The 24,171-nt window shown below is 37.0% G+C and overlaps 2 protein-coding genes across 2 annotated transcripts; one reads left to right on the top strand and one right to left on the bottom strand.

The window, feature by feature from the left end:
• Positions 1-2,839: 2,839 nt before the first annotated feature.
• LOC131321660 (transcription factor MUTE) lies at positions 2,840-6,151 on the bottom strand. Its single transcript, XM_058352542.1, has 3 exons — positions 5,997-6,151; positions 4,874-5,266; positions 2,840-2,976 (listed from the first exon to the last, which is right to left on the bottom strand). Exons 1-3 carry the CDS (start codon positions 6,090-6,092, stop codon positions 2,887-2,889), a joined length of 579 nt encoding a protein of 192 aa, XP_058208525.1. The 5' UTR covers positions 6,093-6,151; the 3' UTR covers positions 2,840-2,886.
• Positions 6,152-11,277: 5,126 nt separating this feature from the next.
• Positions 11,278-12,558, top strand: LOC131324016 (probable aspartic proteinase GIP2). The gene has a single exon (XM_058355846.1). The coding sequence runs from the start codon at positions 11,278-11,280 to the stop codon at positions 12,556-12,558; it is 1,281 nt and encodes a 426-aa protein (XP_058211829.1).
• The last annotated feature ends 11,613 nt before the right edge of the window (positions 12,559-24,171 follow it).

Genomic DNA, 24,171 nt, shown 5'->3' with positions numbered 1-24,171 from the left:
ATGATACAAATAGTTTACTATGAAAACTAAAACCCCATTCGGATGGCACGAACGAATGCATGGGACATTCTTCTTGTACCGATTTTGCAAAAATGGAGGACGGACTGATCTTCTCCGATTTGTGGCGTTTTGATTTTCAGCATTTAGGTTTTTAGAAAATCAGAGAGCCCAACATGAGGATTCGAGGCTAAATTTCTCTTTCAAATTTATGTTTCACGACCACTCCTTCGTCTGGACCAGACCCCTGCGTTTTCGTCGAAGATGATATCATGGCCGAATGATCTTTGAATCAAGGAAGTCATGTTTTACTCTTCATTCCCATGATCTTGAAACACTTGGTTCTCGCTGCTCTCGGCGACGGTGGGCCGGATGAGTTGAAAGCAGCAGTAGTCGGCGGTAAAATCCTTGAATTTGCAGAAGAGGGGGAGTGCAGGATGGGCGACGGCTATGGAGGACGTCGACGGCGGGATGGGCGACAACATTGGTGGACGGCGACGGCGACGACGATGGAAGATGGCGATGGCGAGATGGGTTGTGTGAGGGGATGGTGTATTTTGTTCCTATCTATTAATCTATGCAAATGGGTTCCATTTGGTTACTAAGATTTCTCGGGATTTGAAATCTAATATGGAAATCCAAAATTCAAGCTAATGTTTCACAGAGATTTATGGGTTTTCATTGGCGATGGCAAAACTGTGAACATCTGGCATGATTGGTGGTGCGGGGATAAACCTCTGGCCTTGTCCCACCCTGGTACCCGTACCAACTCTTCTCAGAAGGTTGAATGTCTGATTATGGATGGGCATTGGGACTTGGGTGAGATAGCTCAGTTTCTGGATACCAATACCATGGAGACCATTAATACTATTCCCCTCCCTATTTACACCCAAGGGCCTGACCATCCCAGTTGGGTGGGATCTGGAAATGGAAAATTTTCTATATCAGCTGCTTATGAACTTATTAACAACAGTGAATCAGATTTGAAGGGTTGGAAATGGTTCTGGAAGCTCAAAATACCTGAAAAACTTAAGACCTTTATCTGGCTTATTCTTCATAACAGCCTTCCAACCAATCACCTACGGGCTAGAAGAGGGATTGAAACCTCTGAATTATGTCCTAGATGTATTACATGCTCTGAAAACATTTCTCACTTGTTTAGGGAATGCGTCAAAGCAAAAGAGCTTTGGAGTAACATTCCCTCGAGCCACCTAATGAGAGGGAGCTTGGAGACTCCCATCCACGAATGGATATCTCTTAATCTGAGATGCAACATGATTCTTGAGAATGGTTATGATATTCCATGGCACATTGTGTTTATTACTGCTCTATGGCAAATTTGGAAGGACAGAAACAAAAAGAGTTTTGATAACATTGAGATACCAATCTGCATTAGCGCCAGGAATATCATGGTTTATTCTCGGGAAATTGTGGAAGCATTCAAGTCCCCCCTCATTATGGGCTCTCAGCAAGCATGTCTAATATCTTGGGTGAATCCAATTGCAGGTAACATCAAACTCAACACGGACGGCTGCTGGTACGAAATGAATGGACGAGGAGGCTTTGGTGGATTGTTCAGAGATCACAAAGGCGACTGGATTATGGGATTTTACGGAAGGAGGAACTTTTCATCAAGCCTGGAAGCCGAGATTTGGAGCATCTACAAAGGACTAAAGATCATTCTGGAAAGGAAACTCAAGAACGTGGCAATTGAATCTGATTCTCTCACGGCCGTCAATCTGATTAAGGAAGGGAACCCAAGCAATCACCCGCAAAGTGTGCTCATCAACGAAGCCCACTTCATCATGGCCAAGACCAACACGCCAATCGAGCACACTTATCGATCAGCAAATCAATGTGCAGACCATCTCGCAAGAATGGGGGTCGAACAGACAGACGAACTCGTTTTAGTTATGGACATGCCCATCTCCATGAGAGAATTTTTTCTTAGAGATAGCCTGAATATCAGGCAGGTGTTAGATTAACAATAGGTACTTTGTTTAGGTTATCGTCCTTATGACTTTGTGTGTATCCCTAATGTGGTACTCTCTTTCGTAGTCTATTTTGATATTCCGCTTGACCTAAAAAAAAAAAAAAGGCTATTTTTCAGGAAGGACTTGTGGAATTAAGTTTAGGTCTCAAAATTCAGTGCTATATATACATTCCATTTCAGCTTAACTAAGGGTAGATTTGGATTTTTTAAAATATCGGGATGATATCATAACTGTTTGAAATGACCAGGATGAAAACTTAAGTTGAGTACGGATTGAGGATGAATCTTTAAGTATCTCTTGATTAAGATGGTTTGGACAAAGAAATTACTTATTTAGGAAGAATTACATACTACCTCCGTCCCCGTTTATTTGTCTTATTTTGAAAAAAGTGCATTTTTCCGAAAAACAAACAAGTTTTTGTCAACACGATAGGCATGTTATGCGAAAAAGGTCTAGCAAAAACGGATGGAGGGAGTATGATATCTCTCTGTATTCTTATGCATGTGATTCTCCAGTTATCTTTGCCCATGCGATTCCCCAATCTACCTCTAGTTGTCTCGCAGTTACAGAGAGATCTAGATATATAGGGAGAAAACATAACAGGATCAGGTTAATGTATGTGTGACCAGCTATAACGGGATAGATCGAACAGATGCAACTATTTGAATTATTAGATAAGCGAAGTGCATTTCGATTACATGATCATGTTAATGGACACACGATCGAGCACGCAAGTACCAATAGAACCGCAACATGTAGATAATATATCCTATGATTGGATTGGATTATAATCATAATGTTTGACAATTAATAGTTTCACTAGAGAAATGGAAATTAACACTAATTTCCATTGTAAAGATAAGTGCTATTAGACCTATAGTTCCATATGCTTCTTCTACATGTTGATATAAGCCTCGTCGGAGCAGAAACTTTTTTGAACTTCGATGGCTAGGTCCTCCACACTCAGCTGGCACTCCAACCCTATCTGTTACCAAAAATAATCAACCAAAGAAAATATGCATAATTGAGTTATAATTGGAAAATAGACCATAAATCATTTTAGCAAAGATAATTAAACAAATGTTGAGCACAAAAAGAAAAAGAAAGGAAAAATGGGCATTATCGTTCTTTAAAGGCCTCATCATATGGCAACCAAGGAGCTAGCAAGTGAGCATATATACCATGCATGTAGTGCAAAAACTGGTAAAGATTTGACAACTTCATTTTTTTTTTTTTTGGACAAAAGCGAGAAGTTGTATTGATGTAAACTTAACGGTACTTACAATACAGAATTCATCATAAATATCTTGGACAAAGCTAAATTAATCGTCTAACTGATACAAAACGAGAAAAATACAATGCTGTTGATAGTCTTTGACCCCAACCTGATAGTCTTTGACCCCAACCCAGATATCGCTTGACACACATTTTGATATTTTGCACCATCTAGTTGATTCAAAGATGCTATAGCTTCCTCTTTTTATTTATTTATTTATTTTATCCTCCTCTGATGAGGACGTTCTCTCTCTCTCTCTTTTTTTTTTGGTGATAGATAAGAAAAAAGAATTTTATTAACTCGAGTAGATATTATCTTGTTACCATAATGCATATTCTACCTCACACCATGCATGTATCGAAGTGTCACCTTAGTCCTTATGTGTGATGCATGTTGATAGCCTGCCGTGCACATGATACAACACATATAGGTGGTATTTTTTTTTTTTTTTGATAGGCAACAAATTTTATTAAAAACTCGACAAATGGTACATCGATACGAGACCAAGTATAGGCCACAAAGATTGAGGCAAGTAAAAGGCCAAGAAAATAAATGAAAAGGAAAAGAAAAATACATCCAATGGAAAATTGAATGAGTCCGTAACCATAGCATCCAGCTTCCACACAGGGAGGTGCTATTTGATAGTGCTATTTGCAAATTTTCTCAACTCGCAATTATTTTATTTGGTCCATTTTTTTTCTTTTGAAAAGGGGGGTTTCTTTTTTCTTTTTTCTTTTTTTTTTTCCGTCTTGAAAGTAAGAGAAAAGATTGGTGAGTTTGTTTTGAAACAACGGAAAGAGAAAACAGCTAATTTTCTTATCAAATTCTAATTCATTTCGATGGATAGCATATGACCATTTGAAGTTTTTTCTAGACAATATTTAAGGCTTCATTTGCTTGTCTCTCAATACGTAAAATATCGTTTCACAAATATGTGTATACGCACGTATAAGATATTCAAAACATCAAAATTGAATTCATAACATTAATATCCGTGCTATAAGTATTTTTCTTGATGTTGTAAATTATTATATAAATGTTATGACTTTAATATAAATTCCCAAAGGTGCATCGATCAATCTATGGTGTAAGTTTATGGTACTGCTTCCTATTAATGCAGTGTGGATCACCTTCTCGTAATTTTATTTGATCAGAAAAAAAAATATAAATCTTTGAAAAAGATTACAAAGATTTTCAATCTTGAATTAGGTAGTGAAATTTTTGTTAACCTTTACTACTTACTAAGATTTTATATATACATGCATATAAATACGTTCTTACATCCAAATTATCATTCTTTTCCTCCACATGTTCCTCTGGGGATCTTCAAAAATACTCCCTTTGTTCTCATTCTTTTGTCCATTGTCCTATTCCAACCGGATAAAAACTAATTATAAATTTTAATTGGGAATACTACTTACATTAATATGAATTTTATTTGATAGATCTTAATAAACTCTTTTAAACGATGTTTTCAAAATCACCTAAAAAATTATAGATTGCAAGATATAATCAATTGAAAAGTGATTCGGACTCTCAAGAGGGACTAAAGAATGTGGACGGAAGGAGTACTAAGTAGATATTATCATAAAAATATAGGAGGTACCTTGATGACGAAGGAGTAAAGAACAGTGTCTTCCATGCTGCTGATATTCAAATGAAGAATCTCAAAGGAAAACTTCTCCAACACATTGATAATCTTCACAACCTGGCCCGGAATCCTCCGAGAAATCGTCCTCAAGTTAACGTTCGATCCAGAAATCTTCGCCTCCACGTCTGCAACCGGAGAGTTACAACAAGCTCCTCCGAGCTCCTTATTGAGGTCGATTCCGAGGGGGGTATTATCAATTTGAGGAGATAGTTGGAGTGGCCTTGGACTTGGAGTACCAGGGCCAGGGCTTAGGCTCTTCCTTTGTTTTTTGGCCTCCAAAGATTGTAGCACTTGGTGTAACTCCTTGATGAATTCTATTACTCCCCCTATGACTGATGCTTGGTCTCCCTTCATATGATCACAGAACTTAAGGTTTTAGTTTAGATCGCACTTAGAATCTTAGATATATGAATGTAAAAGGTTCCGCACTTTCTCTCCCGTTGAAAAATATGTCTAAATCGTCGCAAAGGTTTGAGGATCAATCCAATCATCTTCTAGGTCTATGCGGATAGATCATTTGTGAAATACGGCTGACATTGATGTTATTAAATTCTTGCAATCAACAATGACATAGTCACGTGATCATAGTCATGGAATTGACCTTTTGTCACTACAAGAAAAAAAGTATATTTGATGACAAAATTAAATTTCGTCGTTAAATGATTATATTTAGCGCCGAAAAAATAAATTCGTCATTGTTTTAATAACTTCCACGACGAAATCTATGCACATAAACCTAGGAGATGATTGAATTGGATCATAGAAATTGGCGTTGTGACATCGGAAGGTGTGTATCCAATTGGAGAGAAACCATATTCGTAATTAAAACGTGTGCCCATAATCGTCCACACAATACGTATATATAAAGCCGCGAAATGCATTGTCCCTATACTATCGAAGTGCAGTGTTGTAAAGACCGTTAAACGTAGTACCGTTAACACTACATTCTGCAATGCATTTTACATTTAATTAGCAAGTTTTCTCAGGGACGGTGTTAGAATTTTGTTCTGGGTGTTGTGTGGCTTTGTTTGTGTGTGTGTGTGTGAGAGAGAGAGAGAGAGAGAGAGAGAGAGAGTACCCTCTTGATGTAGAAACAAGGGGTCAAGGAGCGTAAGACCTTGAGATGGTCATTCATCTGTCTTCTCCGGTTTCTCTCCACAGCTATGTGAGACATTTTTGCTTCTGCTGGCTTTGTTTCCACAACCTAAACAGAGAAAAGCTTTTTAGTTGATCTCTTATGGTTCACATGCTGCTACTCTCTTCCTCTATTTATAGGCAAGTGTGATAGGAGAGAGAGAGAGAGAGAGAGAGAGAGAGAGAGAGAGAGAGAGAGAGAGAGAGTAATTACGAAGTAGGTAGATACTAAGATACATACACGTCTCTAAGTACCACTAGGTTCATATTAAATGCCATATGTTGCACTCCCGTGAGGCAGGATAGTTAGCTAGGTTTTACTATCTCTCTCTCTCTCTCACTCTCTCTCTCTAGTGTGCACATATGTAGTAGGATGAGTATTACTTTTTCACGTTTATTAGCTTGGGACAATTACGGGCTCCGTGTGAGTTAAAAGATGTAAAGGATTACTGTCTCCTATTTTTGTCATGCACATTACCTGCTCTCTCTCTCTCTCTCTCTCTCTCTCTCTCTCTCATGCATGCCATGCTCGTCTCTTCATCGCATCCATTTTTATCGTCGTCTCTTCTTTCAGTCCATTTCCCGAAAAATAGAAACCTAAAGTATCTGCCGCGCGGATAGTCTCTCTTGATGTTAAGTCTGAAGTGAGTTTATGCAGAATGGCTAAACGTACATATATTCAGCTAGAGCAAATGTAGGCTTTCTTTTGGGGCAAAGTTTACTTTGACCCTGTGATTATTGTCATGTACGGATATTCTTTTATGGTTTAAAATTGAGCACATAACTTATTTGTGGTTATGAAAATGTGCGAATAGATGCCTTGCTGTCATGTTTTTCATCCATATTAATAGACACAAAATTAAAAGACTGATATACCCTAATCATATCTCTTGATTCTTCTTCGTTTTTAAATTTAATCACACCATCTCCTATATCAAAAATTGAATCCAACTGTTGATATTGTAAATTTTGACGAATACTACATCTATGCCAAAATTCAAGTCAATCAAAAAATGAAAAGCTCTTAGTCGAATCAATTTTGTTATGAAATTAAAATTTCAAATTTGAATTTACTAAAAATTAAATCATTGGGTTATTGATGCCTGATTGAAATGATTTTTTTACAGAGATACTATATTATTTATTTAATACATTATGAACGACTTAGATTATATTCTAGAGGCGTGTGAAATACACCTCCGTTATATATGGATGCAAAACATGACGACAAAGGGTTTATCCACACATTTTCAAAACTACAAGTATGTTATGTGCTCAATTTTGAATCATGAGAGGGATATCCGCACATGACGATAATCACATGGGGTCAAAGTGGACTTTACCCATTTCTTTTTTGAAATAGAAAAATTCTAAAATCAGCCTAATGGGCTGACAATAGTGAGGGTGTGAATGTGTATTAAAAGATATAAAAAGTACATAGAAATGCGTATTTTTCTTGTTTTCTAGTGTGTTTATCATCAGCTCAGTGGGCAGACAATAGCAAGACCGTTTGAAATAAACCGGATCAAGGTGAGATTATTTATAGTTGTATTACATAATCATCTTAAATTGTTGTACGTATATTACAAATCATCCGATAGGTGTTCTCTCCGAAAAGCTGCTATATATTTCCTGTGAATTTTTAATTCTAATAATTAAAATTTACACAAAAACAACAATCTTCTCTGATTGACCAACTAACGGACCAACCTTCAAATTGGTAAATAAAAAAAACAGAAGGTCCCACGTCATGTAGCAAGGGGGATGCCGTTCTACTTTCTTTTTAAACCTTTTTTTTCAAAAAGAAAGTGTGAAATTTCAAGCTCAAATATAATGAAAATGAGAAATAATTTTTTAAAATTTTTTGCACCGTTTAAAAGATCTCAATGAGATCTATCAAACAAGATCTATAATGATAGAAAATTACATCCGTAAATCTGGACATCCGTGCTAATTTATTGGGTTAAGGGGGGTGTTTGCGCAATTTTTAATATGGTTTTATCAGTATAAAGTTGCGCTTTCTCGAAACAACAAAAAAGCCCGCATCGATCAAATGCTATACACTAATAAAAAAAATCTCACCAATACTGTACTTTGTAATTTTTTTTATCAATCGATAATAGAGATCATTTTTTCTATCAAATATGAAGTACACAATACAAATTCGGAACACTACATCAATTGTGAGAGTTCATTAGATAACCAAACCCAACAACTCATTCAACTGCCCATTATATAGGGTAAAAATAAAGAAATGAAGGAAAAGCACTCTAAGGTAAAAACACTCATACGCAAGTGGAAAGACTCGAATACCTAACCTTTTAGTGAAATGTAAGAATCCTGACGAACTGAGCGAGCCCCAGTTGGTTACTGTACTTTGTTGACTTGGCCTGGTGTCATTAATTTTGAAGAAACAATTTGTTGGCATAACCACCACCGCACCTACCAAAATCACAGTAGTCAAATCTGCCCATCCATAAATCTGGAGAGTTTCATGGACCGAAAGTCTATCGTACCACTCGTCTTTGCCATCTTATAAGAAATTGAAATTAAGTTGATTTTATTTTTATTTGAATTTTTTTTCGCATTTATTAGTTTTGCGTCAAATTTTTGACAAAACCAACTTAATTTTTTATAAATTTAGCAGAATTACCCTCAAATTAGACTGCAAAATGCTTGGTCAAAACAATTTATTTTGAGCTACGTGCTCACCAGTGATCATGCTTTTTATTCTAGCTAGTTTTCAGATTTGAGCCTAACTCAAGTCTTTTCATTTTTGCTAATTTTTTTTAGTTTATTTGATTTAGGCTTGATTGGCCCATATAGTTTTAATTTGATTTCTATATTGTATTCTACTCTATGAGATTTTGTATTCCAAAATATGTGCTATTCATGAGTTTAATTTGAGAGAGCAACATTTATATATAAACAAAGGAAAAATCTAAAATCAGCTCATTGAGCTGACAATAAGAAGTGTGAATGTATATTAAAAAGTGTAAAAAAAAAAAATACAAATATGTATTTTCCTTATTCTCTTGTGTGCTTATTGTCAATCCACTGGGTTGACAATAGAAAGACCGATAAACAAAAGTAACAAAAGGGCTTGTAACCCAACCGTTATCTCCTGGTTCTCCTACAAGGGAGACCAAGGTTCAAGCATTGGCATAGGCTAGGGATTTAGGTCTATGGACAGCTTTTGGTGTGGACTAGGTCTTGTTCCAGAACGCAAAAATGATTCTTATTTCTTAAGAAGACAATTTCAAACTAAAAAATTATGGACTTATTGAAATATAAAAATATGCAATATGGATTTTGTTTGAAAGATCTCATCGAGATCTTTTATACGATGCAAAAAAAATTGAAAAATTATTTTTCATTTATATTATTTTTGAGTTTGGTTTTCATTTATATTATTGCTTAGGTGAGTTTGGTAGGTGAAATTACCATTTTGCCCTCCCTCAAAAAAAAAAAATTTTGAGTTTAAAAATGTGAAATAAGCTGTATATTTTTTAAGAAAGTTTCTGGAACGAGGCCTAACTCAGAACTCTCCCGCTAACCCCCTACTTATACGATATTGGTAAAAATAAAATAAAAAATCATAAGCATAAGCGGCATTCTATAAGGCAGTGTCGCAGTTTTGAGCTTTCGTAAATCTAATCAGTAATCAGTGATCTTATTGACGTTTCCTACCTTAGTTTAGTGTTAAAAGCGTTTTCGAGAGGAAACAGGGTGGAGGATGTAGTGGCCAAAGCTTCATATTCTTGTTTGGGAGTGGGGTGCTTTCGTAGAATTAAATATACGTAGCAGTTTTTCGGTCCTCTGATACTGTAACACTCCAGTGCACGGTTGCTACAACAAATTCAAAACTATTTATTGGCCGATTCTTGATGCGTATGTATTGCTTTGTGCCTGAATTTTTGCCCGCTTCACGCTATGGCCACTTTGGGTGCTTCAACGCCTAAAATAATTTTAAACAATTCACAATCGCTGGACCCAATTTCTGCTACGCATCATTCCATGCTCTGCTCCCGCTGGTTAAAACCTTGGGGTGCTTTTTGCAATATTTTAGTTGCCAGTCAACTATTTTTGTGGAGTATGTAGGACTGTGAAGAGGAAAAAGAAACGTATCAGGGCTTGCTTTCAGTGTAGAAGTCAAAATAATGGTCCCAATCTTATCTTGAAATTATTCATGGGTCCACTGTAGGAGAACCAAAGGTATCCTCATCTTGGACTTTGCTTTTGTGCATTCTAGTTTTGTCCCATTATCATCTGGAATTCCATCCATAATTTACATTGGGACCATCTTTACTTTGAAGACTACTCTTTCCTTAATTTTCTATCTTTTTCGTCCTTTTTTTTTTTTTTATAAATATAATTTGGTTACATTCGCAGTCAATTTTTTTTGGAGATCATTAATTCTCCAAGTTAGTTGTCTCATTTCTTTTCCCGGTGGTGACCTGAGTTCGAGTCATATGAGGAGCAGATTTGAGGTTCAGGACTATGGATAGCCTCTGAATCTCCCGTTGACTAATATTCTAACATCTTTCTAACCCACGTTAATGTATACTATATGACAAAATAAAATAAAAAAATGCTAAAAGATACCCACTGCCTCCAAAATCGTCTCTAATAAGTTTGAATCCACATTGTACATTTTGTTTGAACTAAAATCCCGGCAACTATTCCTAGATAATGCCTAACAGCTTGTCAAGGCAATATCCACCAAATTCAATTATCTTCTTCACTACTTTTTAAGCTTGTCAAATTGAACCCTGAACAGCCAACCCAAGCAAGGACATCTCGGCAGTTTTATTTATTTATTTTTTCCAATCATGCTACAGGCGCGTCTCTCGGTCACTCCTCTGACACTCCTTTCTCACAAGCAGTGGAACCCACAGATGTGTAGAGTCCACTGCTTGTGATATAGGAGTAGTGTATAGAGAGTGACCGAGAGACGTGTCCCCCAGCATTTTCGTTTTCTTATACAATACGTAGGTGGGTAATGGGATTGGCCGCCACGAATATTAGTCGACGTACGTGTAATTAGCGGCCCGGATACTCACTGCTTTAGTGCAAACCGTCTCTAAGTTTGAATCCACATTGTACATTTTGTTTGATGTAAATTCTGGGTTAGTCGGAGATTCTGGCTAACTATTCCTATATAATGCCAACAGCTTGTGAAGGCAAAATCCACCAAACTCATCAACTTCTTCACTTCTCATACCATGGCTTCTTCTCACCACCAAATTTTCATATTCTCTCTCCTCATCTTCCTTTCTCCCTCTAAAGCCCAACACTCTCCCAAACCCAAAGTCCTACTCCTCCCAATCTCCAAAGACTCCTCCACTCTCCAATACCTAACCCACTTGAACCTAGGTACCCCTCTCTACCCCAAAACCCTAGTCCTCGACCTCGGCGGCCGGAACCTATGGATGAACTGCGAGTCTGGCTACAACTCCTCCACGTACCGGGCCCCTCGTTGCGGCTCGGCCGCATGTTCAACCTCCATGCCCATCTTCGGCTGTTTACTCTGCTTCGATGCAGGGTGCCACAACAACTCTTGCTTGATCAGTATCGAAAACACCGTAACAAGAACGGTGGGATTTTTCGAGGTGGCCACCGATGTCATATCAATTCAAAATTCAGTAATACTACCAAACTTTATTTTCGGATGCTCGCAAACTTGGCTAGTAAAAGGCCTTGTCACTGGGGTTCAAGGCATGGCTGGTTTAGGAAGGACTCGCCTTGGCCTCCCACATCAGCTTTCTTCGAAATTTGGCCCGAAATTCGCCGTGTGCTTACCGTCCACCTCGAAATCCAACGGCGTCCTAGTTTTCGGCAATCCCCCTGCATATTCGTTCTACCCGAATTACGAAAAATCCAAGCTCGTAGACGTGTCGAAATACTTTGCTTTTACCAAGCTCTACGTTAATCCGGTGCCAACAGCCGATGATGTCCCGAAAGGCGAGCAATCAGCAGAGTACTTCATCCGCGTCACATCGATCACGATCAATGGTAAACTGATTCGATTAAACCAAACCTTGCTATCAATTGACAAGAAAGGTTACGGGGGAACGAAAATTAGTACCGTAAACCCATACATGGTACTCGAGAGTTCTATATACAAGGTGGTAGCTGAAACATTTGGCATAGAGCTCGAAGCCATGAACGTGTCCAAAGTGGCGCCTGTGGCGCCATTCTCGGAGTGCTTCAGTACAGAGTTTCTGGGCTATACTCCGGTCGGGCCGGGGGTACCGGATCTTAAACTTGTGCTCGAGAACAATGTGTACTGGGAAATTCAGGGGGCTAATTTGGTGGCGCAGATAAGCCATGGTGTGGTGTGTTTAGCCTTTGTTGATGGTGGGCTGAATCCAAGAACTTCAATTGTGATTGGAGCGCATCAATTGGAAGATAATCTTCTTGTATTTGACGTTGCTGCCTCAAAATTGGGATTTACTTCTACACTCCTTTCCCAGGGAATTGAGTGTTCAAACTTCAACTTTTGAGAGCCTTATGAGTTATGACTCAATTCGGTTTGAGTTTTGAGGGAGATTTTAAAATGTAATGAGTTAAGAGAGAGAGATAGAGAAAATTTATTACAGACCGTGCGCAGAAGTTTGAGTACCCCAAACGAACAAGCGCTATGTGATCCTCGTGAAGTGTGAGCATCATCTAGGATGAATGCAAGCATTATTTCTACGAAAAAATTCCGGGTTCTGTTCATTTCCTCTCTCTGAGTTTTCCTCTCTTTTTTTTTTTTATCTTTGTTTTGTGGTCTCAATTGGTGGAATATAAACACTTCCCTCACGTGCAGCGTGTCCGGATGCACGTGGAGGTTAGGTGCGAATTCATGAGACAAGGAGATTTGACTCGGACGGCTTAGTTAGACTGGTTAAATTAATATACTCGTGGGATAAAGTCCAAAACGAGGATATGCTCCAAATTCATTCGAGACAAAATCAAAGTATATATAGTTAGACATTGTGTCCCTTTCTTTTCTTTTCTTTAACCATAGAGGAAAAAAGACTAGATTATTGAAATATGGTCAAAACTGGTGACCAATGCAATTAAGGGGTACAGTTCAATGTAAAAACAAAAGTATCGATATTAAGAAAAACCTCAAGGGGTGTCGGTCAAATTTAATCTTTGTCAATCCTTCTTCAAGTTCATGATCAAGGCACATATAATGCTATAGAGAAAATAGGAGCCATGAATAGTTATTTACGGCGCTAATTGCGGTCGTCCAAAATATTTGGACTGTCCGGATGTTAACGAAACTTTTTCAGAAAAAAATTCTAGAAATTTTTTATTAAAATTCAGACCGTTCAGAATATTTTTGGATAGTCGCAATTGATTGCTACTATAAAGAAGCTGGGAATAAGTTTATCTCAATTTCCTTCACAAACCTTCTAAAAATTTACCATCCAAATACGGCTATACAACTACAAGCAAAACTAGTAAATGCTCCAGGAAGGAGAAATAAATTTTCTTAACCGTGTGGCATCAAAACCAACAGAATTCAAATAACCATTGTCCAAAGCTAGAGCTTATCATTTTCTAAGTGAGATATCATACATCATATTTAGAAGCCATGAATTCCGATGCCAAGGCGAAAGGGAAGGCGATTCTTGTCGAAAACGACGACGTCGTTCCTAGCTACCCGATCTGTGTAATTCGGCTCCCTCTGCTCACCAGCAAATGCATTTTGAAAATGACTGGTGTTGCACAAAGATCCGAACCACTCCAATTTCAAGAAAACCGACGCCCCCCGGTCCGGTTTATGTACTATGACACCGGATCGTGGCTCGACTTCTCTTTGTTGATATCCTGATATGACATGAACAACAATCATTGTTTCCTCATGCAAAAATCTTTTACGAATGCATTGAGAAAAGAGGATTGCCATGAATGTACTGTGCACCGTCTTCTCTTTTCGTTGATTCTAAAAAAAGGAGACGAAATCGTCTTTGCATCTTTTGATTTTTGGTGCCTGTACGATTTTGGGTTAAAGAGCTTATATAGGCATTCAGAGTGGAAGAAATTGAAGTCACCGTATCCCTAGTTTTTCGGTAAGTACCGTATCATAGTTATTGTCGCGGATATCAAGTTTTCATTATATTTTTGTTTTCCCTAAAAAAGGCGGAAATTTTGTTGCTTTTGGAAAAATACTTTGGATACGCAGTTATTGACCATCTGTATCTTTGTCCAAATTATTTTTAATGAATTTCGTTGTGTAAGCACCATTGGGCTTTATCAATGCAGTACCTCTCACTTTTATCAAAAAAAAAAAATTTAAGCCCATTCATTATTTGTTTTTCTGAAAATGTTCAAATCAGCAAGCATTACGTGATTGTGTTATCCCATGGGCCATAGTGTCTAATCTCAAGATAGATTGATTTACAACAAACTCAACAGTTGTATATCTCTTTTTTCAGAGTATTCAGACAATTTGTACATATATCAACTAATTTTTGAGGGATCAATTCCACCAGACACTAGTAGAAAGCCACTTGTAATATTTTAATTAGATAGCTTTATTTGATTGTGTTACCTCAGAGGTAATAACGTCTTAATCTTTGGTTAGGTCCATTGAAGCGAACCCAACAACTGTGTATATATTTGTCTGAATATAAAATGAGTTTCAGTAAAACCAAGATGTAAATCTCTTTCCAAATATAACCAGATGTGTAATAAATCTTTTCTAATTAATACCAAAAATATGTGGATTTTGGAGTTCAATGTTTGTGGATTCTGTATTTTGACTATTAATGATAAGAGTCTTTGAGTGAGCTACGTGCATATTTGGGAGCCACATTTTCGTTCATTTTTGAATTGTGAGCGTTTGAGCAGTGAATTTACAATATTTTTTTTTGTCATACGGTATAAATCAGTGGGGGTTGACAGGTGTTAGTATGTTAGTCAATAAAGGGTTTAGAGGCTATCATAGCCTTGAACCTCAAACCTGTTCCTCGTAGGATTCGAACTCAGGTCACCATTGGGGAGAGAAATGAGACAACCAACTTAACAAGCTAGTGTAGAACTCAAAAATCACAGTAAGAGAATAATCTCATTGCATTTTTAAATACTAACTTTCTGCAAATTAAGTCTATTCAGCGCATATTATTCAAATTACTTTTACAGCGACCATAATCCAATCAGCGATAATTTACAATTCAAAACTTAGAATTAAAAAAAAAATTTGGCTCCCGAACATGCTCTTATCCGGGGTAGTTTCGAATTCTCATGGGTGTGCTTGTGAAACGAAATCATCCTTAATACCTTTTTAACTTCACATTTGCAAAATATTTCCAAAAAATTCATATATTTATACATTGAAGAGCATAAGCATGTGAATCAATTAAAATACCTTCAGAGATAACTACAGTGTAAGAAAAGAACATAAATATTCGCCGTTTGGCATTACCTACAACAATTGTAGGCTCCAGACTACTCCTGCCACTAACGAATTATCAATTATATCGCAAGTTTTAAATTGCCAAATGGTCACTATAGAATAATTTGAACCCCAATATTTGACAGGAACTCCAATAAAATAGCCATCATTGGAAGAACCAGCTTAACTCGTGGTGATCTGAAAAGTGTGCGCATAAAACCATTTCGAGTGAGAATTACGATTTTGCCCTTCAATTCTAAAAAGTAAAAGTAATACTCCATCCGTCCCTAAATAAATGTTCGGCGCGCAAACGTAGGCCTTACAAAATATGCATATTTTTCGTTAAAAAATCTAATGTTTTTCCACAATCTAATAGAACTCATTGCTATCTATTGATTTGTGAAAAAAAAATTAATTTTTTTAACAAAACAAATGCATTTTTTTAAAGACCTAGGTTTGCACGCCGGACACTTATTTAGGGACGAAGGGAGTAGGTGATTAAATTCTAGAAAATAGTTCCTCTAGTTCACATGAAAGCTCACTTTGCCCTTCAATTCCGTTTGTTCCATTGATGCCGTTAGCGAGAGGAATGAAATTAGACGGAATGTAAACTTTAAGGTTAAGATCGTTCACAATTAGTACTAAAGGGATGAAAATAAAAATTCATGCTAACTAGAGTGATTGTTTCTAAAATTTACCCTTTTTGAATAGGGACACAACGCTCAAAAGAACATACAAAATATAAGGAGAAGAAGACCTAAATAACATTGCGATTCCTTTTTTTTTGGTCTTTAGCATTGCGATTCCAATGAGTACAAAAGAGCAACATAGCGGGTATGTGTAGCGTTTGTAGATGGAGGGTTGAATCCCAAAACTACAATTGTGATTTTCGTGAAATTGAGAGATAGAAAAAATTTATTGGAGACTGTGCACAGAGATCTTAAGACCCCCAAACGAACAAGCCCACGATTCTTTTTTGGAAACCCGGAACCGATCCCATTCCCATCAGATGCTACCTTAGGGTTGCGTGGCCCTCCGTAAACCGAAATCCATTATTGACAATCATTTCGCACAAGCTTTTTCCTGTGAAGAATGTTGGCCAAAGTATTTTACTCGTAGTGTGAGTCGAACTAGCTAGCCTTGTACATGTGAGACTTAACTTCTGCCGTTCTTGTTACTTGAGCTAATCCTTTAAGTTTTCGGAGATTGTTTTCTCTCCTCTCTCTAATTTTTTTTTTTTCTCTTTTGTGGCTAGTTTAGGTACCCAGATTTCTTTTTCAAAAAAGTGCAGGGAATGCAGTGATCCTTTTGAAGTGTAATCATCATCTAGGATGAAAAATCAGCTAAATTCGATATATATAAGTATTCGATCGACTCTATCATATTTTTTCATACGGAGCCCAAAATGGGCCTCGCGTGGCCGTTGGTACTTCTGGTCGGTGGCTGCCGTCGGTTTCCTTAGACTTTTGGAGGATGAATGCAGCATTTTTCTGTCCAAAAAGTTAGGGTCTTGTTATCTTTGTTTTTGCTTTCTCAATCACTATTAAAGTTCACGATCGAGACACACAATATATAATTTCCTTTATAAACCTTTATTGTATAAATTCACGATCCAAATACAGCAAAAAGCAACATTAGTAACATGAGAAAAAGAAATACAACATGCATCTAACTAGAAATTGACAACTTCTTTATTTCCATTAAATATATATAATAGCTTAGAAAAATTGCATTAGCCTTCAATCATATATGTGGTTCGAACCCCCACCATCACTTTTATTGGCTTGAAAATATGGAATCCCGCGGAAACCAATTGGTGGAAAGAGAGCACAACCACCATTTCCTCGACCTATCCCGAAGTCCTTGAACACGACATGAATGGGAAGAGGGTAAATCATCATTGAGATAAATTTAGAGAACCAAAACCAAGTGTAAGCCATCTTCACCTCTGTAGAAGATAATAAAACATGGGTGGGTTTATATAGACCCCTTAAAAAATCCCCATAAATGAATGTTTTCTTCATGGACAAGAATGAAGTACTATGCTTATCTGTGAACGTTTAATCTCAGTTAAAATCTTCCCTTAATTCTTATTGATTATTCAATGCTCCTCGAGAAATATTGGCTCACTCACTCCTCACAATAGGATGTGGGACCCGTACACTTATATTGCGGGCTTAGAGTCTGTTGTGAGGGGGGAGAGCAAGCGATTCTCCAGAGGATGTAATTATTTTTGCTACGCGTATCGCATCAACACCTACACAGAATTCAAAAAATAAACGACTAAAAAATTTCAAAGTATTTCTCTTAATTACCTATTTGTTGATATAACATGAACAACAACCATTGTTTCCTCGTGCAGAAATTTTTTACAAAGGCATTGAGGAAAGAGGATTGCCATGAATCACTGTAGACCGTCTTCTCTCTTTTTTGTTGATAAAAAAAGAGACGAAATTGTCTTTGCATCTTCTGATTTTTAGTGCCCGTATGATTTTGGGTCAAAGAGCTTATATAGGAATTCAAAACGAAAGAAATTGAAGTCACCGTATCACTAATTATTGTCGCGGCTATCAAGTTTTCATTATTTTTTTTTGTTTTCCCTAAAAAAGCCGGAAATTTTGTTGCTTTTGGAAAGATACTTTGGATATGCGGTTACTGATCATCTGTATTAGGCCCATTCATTGTTTGTTTTTCTGTAAATGTTCAAATTAGCAATCACTACGCGATTGTGTTATCCCATGGGCCATAGCGTCGAATCTCTCAGATAGATCGATTTACAACAAACTCAACAACTGAATATCTCATTTTCTTGATAATTGAAAGAGTTCGGACAAATTGTGCGGATATCAACTAATTTTTGAGGGATCAATTCCATTAGATACTAGCAGAAAGCCACAAGTAATATTTAAATTAGATATCTGTAAGGACCAAATTCCGGGGTCTTAATTGTATTGGCAATTCCGTTCGACAATACACATATTTTATATCGAGTTGTAATTTTATTATTTTTTATAGGCTAGTGAGTTTGTATAGGATTAGAGTGAAAGAAATCTTTATTATTTGTAATCGATAGTGTATTGGTTAAAAAAGGAGGTCGACTATTGCAACACGGGGATCTTGGCAAAGACCGATGGATGGAGGGATCAATCCGAATATCAATCGATACCTTCTGTTCTTAAATGAAAAAGCAACGAAAAAAAACAAAAGGGGTTTCTATATATGGACTTGTTTCTTCCTAGGTTTTGGAGGGGGCATTATATAAAGCAAAGTTTCAGAAAAAGAAAAGTGCGGCATATACTACACATATATATTCACTGGCTTATAAGAGAAAGATAGGCAGCTGTTCGAAGCAGAGATGGAAGCAACGAGTTTATTTGTGTGCTATTTGTGAAGGGATTTCTTTTAGGTTAATTGGAAGGCTTGTGGATTCAAGGCCGTTGGCAATCAAGATCACTGGGTGCGGTGTACGTGTGACTCGACAAGTAGTACTTAGAACGTTGTGAGGATTTACATCGTTTGGATATGTATATCTGTAACTGCACAATGATTATAGTGATTTGATTTCTTCCCGTGGTTTTTACCCTTTCAGGGGTTTTCCACGTATATCTCTGCGTTGTGGGATTGTTTGCTTGCATGGTTTTTGCTGGTATAGTAACTTAGTGATTCGCATTCATACTCTTAGGGTTTTTTACGGATTAATAGGGAACCCTTGTTTTTTCAATTGGTATCAAAGCGGGCTGCTCCTTCCGTTAGAATTTATTTTTCTAGAGCAGATCCATCATGAGTATGAACATGAATCACATGTCTAGAAATTTTCCTATACTTGATGGTGATAATTTCGATTACTGGAAATCTAGAATCAAGGCAATAATGAGATCAGCCGGCGAAGAAATTTGGGACTCGTGTGTTGTGGGTTACACTCGACCCATGAAAACTGTAGGTGATAATCTGATTCAAAAAACTCAGTCTGAGTTATCAGTCACAGAAAAACCTTTACTTCAGGCTAATAACCGTGCACTTAATATTTTATTTGCTGCTGTTGACATAAATGAGCACAGGAAAATAGCTAACTGTGAAATTGCGAAAGAGGCCTGGGAGATTCTAGTTACTTGCCATGAGGGGACATAAGTTGTTAAACAATCTAAGTTGCAAAGACTTACCACGGAGTTTGAGTCCATCACAATGCAGGAGGAAGAGACCTTCAATCAATTCTACTCCAAGCTCATCGCCATCGTCAATAGCTGCGAGAACTTGGGTGAGCCAATTCCTTCTTTTCGTATTATTAAGAAAATTTTGCGCTCCTTACCTCCTAGATTTAAAATTCAAGTTACTATGCTAGAAGGTAAGAAAAAGTTAAAAGAAAAATCTGTTCAAGAAATAGTTGGGATTCTCCAAACTTATGAGGCTGACCTATTACAATCTGAACCTGTTAAACCCAAAGTAAAACCTTCGGAGACTCCGATTGCTTTTAAAAGTACTAAAAAATATAAGAAAGGTTCAGATAGTGATAGCGATGTCGATCTTGAGGAGATGAAAGCTTTTTTCAAACAATTTAAAAATAGTACGAAAAAGAAAAATGATAAAGGAAAAGGAGAATTTTCTGGAAAAAATAAAAAGGAGGGAAAAGGACCACCTGAGGGACCACAATGTTTCGAGTGCTATGGTTTTGGTCATTACGCCCAAGAATGTGCTAATAAAATGAAAAAGAAGGCCCTCGTCACTAAAACGTGGGATGATAGCGATTCTGATGAATCGAATAAAGAACAGGGGGCTGACGAAAATGATAAAGGAAATTTTTTGGCTTTTGGAGTAACTTTAAATTCACATGGTCATTCCGAATCAAGTGGTTCTGAAACAGATGATAGCGATGCGGATAGTTGTGATGACATAGATGAGGTAAGAGAGAAGTACAACAAACTTCATGTTTTTAGTAAAAAACTGATAGAAGTGAGTGAAAAACTTTCTGACAAGATTAAGAAGTTGGAGAATACTTTGAATGAATGCACTCAAGAGAGTGATGAGAGAAATAAAGAAATTGAGCTCCTTCTTGAGAAAAACAAAGCTTTGACTGCTAGAGATAAATCTAAGGATAAATCTAAGGATGACATACAGACAGGGACCAAAGTGTTAGATCATATTCTGTCCATACAACGGCGACCTAGCGATCGTTCAGGGCTTGGTTATAATGCAACGTCTTCAACACCATCGATAGGGAGAAACGAAAGTAAACGTCAAGGTAAGAAAATTAATGCGAATGACATGCAGAACATGATTAATTCTCCTACGACAAAGAAGCAAATGGCAACAGAGATAAGCGGACATCCCAAGCGCAAGGAGGTAAAATCTAAGGTTATTAATACTGATAAGTCTCACGTTTTTACTCCTGTGGTTAATAAATTTGTTCCTACTTGTCATTATTGTGGTATGATTGGCCATATTAGACCGCATTGTAAGAAGATGCATGAGTCTTACACTTCACATGCACATGTAGCTCGTCCTTCTGGTCATAATTATTTTGTACCCACTTGTCATCACTGTGGAATTAGAGGCCATATTCGTCCATATTGCTTTGCCCTTTATGGCTATCATAGGACTCCTCCCCGTTATGATAACATGAATAATCATAGGGAATATTTTCAAGGGCCTAAACGTAGGATGCCTTCGCATACTAATTTTACAAAGGTAAATTCAAAGCCCATGACAAATAAAAAGACTCATATTGGAAAGGCCAAAACAAGACAGATTTGGGTTCGAAAAACTGAGTTGATTTCTAATGCTGATGATGACCTTGATTCTCTAGATGACTATAGTTCATCCGGAGAGATTAACCTCACCTTTTGAGGCTAGGACATGGTTCTATAACCTAGGTTAATTGTTCTTGCATATCTCATTGCCTAGAGTTATGGAGTTTCATAGTTTTGTGTTTCTTTTGTTTCACAATTTTTTTTTGTTGTCTTTAAAAAAAATGGGGTTATATATAGGGATTGAGCAAGATAGTCTTTGGTGCGTAGTTGAATATCATTGGATTTTATGAACATGTTCATCCATATTTTTGTTGCACTTCTTTCATGGTATTCTCACTGCAATTAAGTTTGAATGTTAATAAATCATGAGTATTCGACATTATGTACACTCCTCCATGGCTATTGGTCAGTTTCTCAAATAGGGATCACTTTTCTCATATGCTTCGTTTTATCTTGTGTCTTCCCTGAGCCGTGACCATCTTTATTTGGTTTTCTGTTGACAGAGCCCTCGCTTATTCCCCAAAAAAAAAAAAAAGAAAAGAAAAGAAAAGAAGATGAAAAGAAAAGATAAGAAAAAGGATAATATATATCTTGGCTTTTGCTTATCCGGGCGTTCATCAAGTAACCGGACAATTAGGGTGAGGTATTCTCTCTCTGAGCGTTCGCGTCAAAAAATGGATAGACCTTGTGAAGGCACCCGTGTTGGACCATTTGCTTAGTAACCGGGCATTGGGTATAAGGTATTCTTACTCTCAATATTCGTGTCAAACAGCGGTGGGGTAAAAGTAAAAATACGGTATGAATTTCTATTGATTACTTATTAAACAACTGCTTGTTGTTGAAGGGGAGCTTATGATTAATTATCTGTGACTTGTATGTCGAACCTAAAAAGGTGTATCTTGTTGAGGGGGAGTCACTAGATAAACCCAAGCACTTGAGCATTTTGGCCCTGTTTTGAGTTGCTGAATTTTTTGGTCATGGATGCACACACACACACTTTCCTCCCATGTCGATGATCATGGTGTATTGCATTCCTTCTGCCTTGCATGGTGTTATATCATTAAGTGATGCCTTAAAATTTGGATGTCTTTTTCATCTCATCTCATGATATAATACTTGCAATAAAGCTATCTCATGCTCGTATCTTCAGATTTATCGTTCTTTTTTAGCATTTAATTTAATTGTGTTATTGAGTTTTGCGTGCCTGAATTTAGCTGCCATGTTATTTATGCTATTATTTGCGCTTCGCTTAAATTTCTTATTTATCCTATTCACCCTTTGTCACTTCATGTCAAAAAGGGGGAGAATGATGAAAGGGAGAGTAGGTTGCCTATTGTTCTAATATGTTTGGATGTTTAGTTTTGTTTGCAGCTCCTCTACAACTCGATCTTAGTTCGTTAGTTTTTCGATGTAGTGTGTTTTGTCATGGAAGTGCCAAAGGGGGAGATTGTAAGGACCAAATTCCGGGGTCTTAATTGTATTGGCAATTTCGTTCGACAAAACACATATTTTATATCGAGTTGTAATTTTATTATTTTTTATAGGCTAGTGAGTTTGTATAGGATTAGAGTGGAAGAAATCTTTATTATTTGTAATCGATAGTGTATTGGTTAAAAAAGGAGGTCGACTATTGCAACACGGGGATCTTGGCAAAGACCGATGGATGGAGGGATCAATCCGAATATCAATCGATACCTTCTGTTCTTAAATGAAAAAGCAACGAAAAAAAACAAAAGGGGTTTCTATATATGGACTTGTTTCTTCCTAGGTTTTGGAGGGGGCATTATATAAAGCAAAGTTTCAGAAAAAGAAAAGTGCGGCATATACTACACATATATATTCACTGGCTTATAAGAGAAAGATAGGCGGCTGTTCGAAGCAGAGATGGAAGCAACGAGTTTATTTGTGTGCTATTTGTGAAGGGATTTCTTTTAGGTTAATTGGAAGGCTTGTGGATTCAAGGCCGTTGGCAATCAAGATCACTGGGTGCGGTGTACGTGTGACTCGACAGGTAGTACTTAGAACGTTGTGAGGATTTACATCGTTTGGATAGGTATATCTGTAACTGCACAATGATTATAGTGATTTGATTTCTTCCCGTGGTTTTTACCCTTTCAGGGGTTTTCCACGTATATCTCTGCGTTGTGGGATTGTTTGCTTGCATGGTTTTTGCTGGTATAGTAACTTAGTGATTCGCATTCATACTCTTAGGGTTTTTTACGGATTAATAGGGAACCCTTGTTTTTTCAATATCTTTATTTGATTGTGTTACCTCAGAGGTAATACTTAACGTCTTAATCTTCAGTTAGGTCCATTGAAGCAAAACCGGCCAACAACACTATGTATGTATATATTTGTCTAAATATAAAATGAGTTTCAGTAAAATCAAGATGTAAATCTCTTTCATTGCCAAATGTGGTCTCCAAATATAACCAAGATGTGTAATAAATAAATCTTTCTAATACCAAATGGGTTTTCCGTGAAAAGCAAGATGTCAATAAATACTTGTCATACCTTTTTTTTTAAACGGCAAAATACTTGTCATACTTGGTGTAAATTAATATTCATAGATGTCATGAGAGATATTCAGGGGGAGAGGGGGTGTAGTAGCTAGTGGTGCCCAATTTCCAACTAAGGCCCGGTTTTTAATTTCTAAAGAAAATACTTATTTTTTGAATTAAATATGATGTATTGTGAGAGAATTATCAGTTTTGTAAACCGGAAAATAAGTACTTAAGAAATAAGAAGCTTAGCAGAATGAGGCCTAAGTGGATCCCTCTGCCTCATTCCATCACCTGATCGATCAATACATTCTACATTAGAAGTTTAGAACCACAAATATGTGGATTTTGGAGTTTAATGTTTGTGGCTTCTGTATTTTGACTATATATAAATAATGAGAGCCTTTGAGCGAGTAATAAGTGCATATTTGGGAGCCACGTTTTCGTTCATTTTTGAATTGTGAGTGTTTGAGCAGTGAG

Source organism: Rhododendron vialii, chromosome 4a (genome assembly GCF_030253575.1).
Source record: "Rhododendron vialii isolate Sample 1 chromosome 4a, ASM3025357v1".
Taxonomy (NCBI): Eukaryota; Viridiplantae; Streptophyta; class Magnoliopsida; order Ericales; family Ericaceae; genus Rhododendron; species Rhododendron vialii.
The sequence above is the reverse complement of the archived record's forward strand: the minus strand, read 5'-3'. Positions and strand labels throughout refer to the sequence as shown.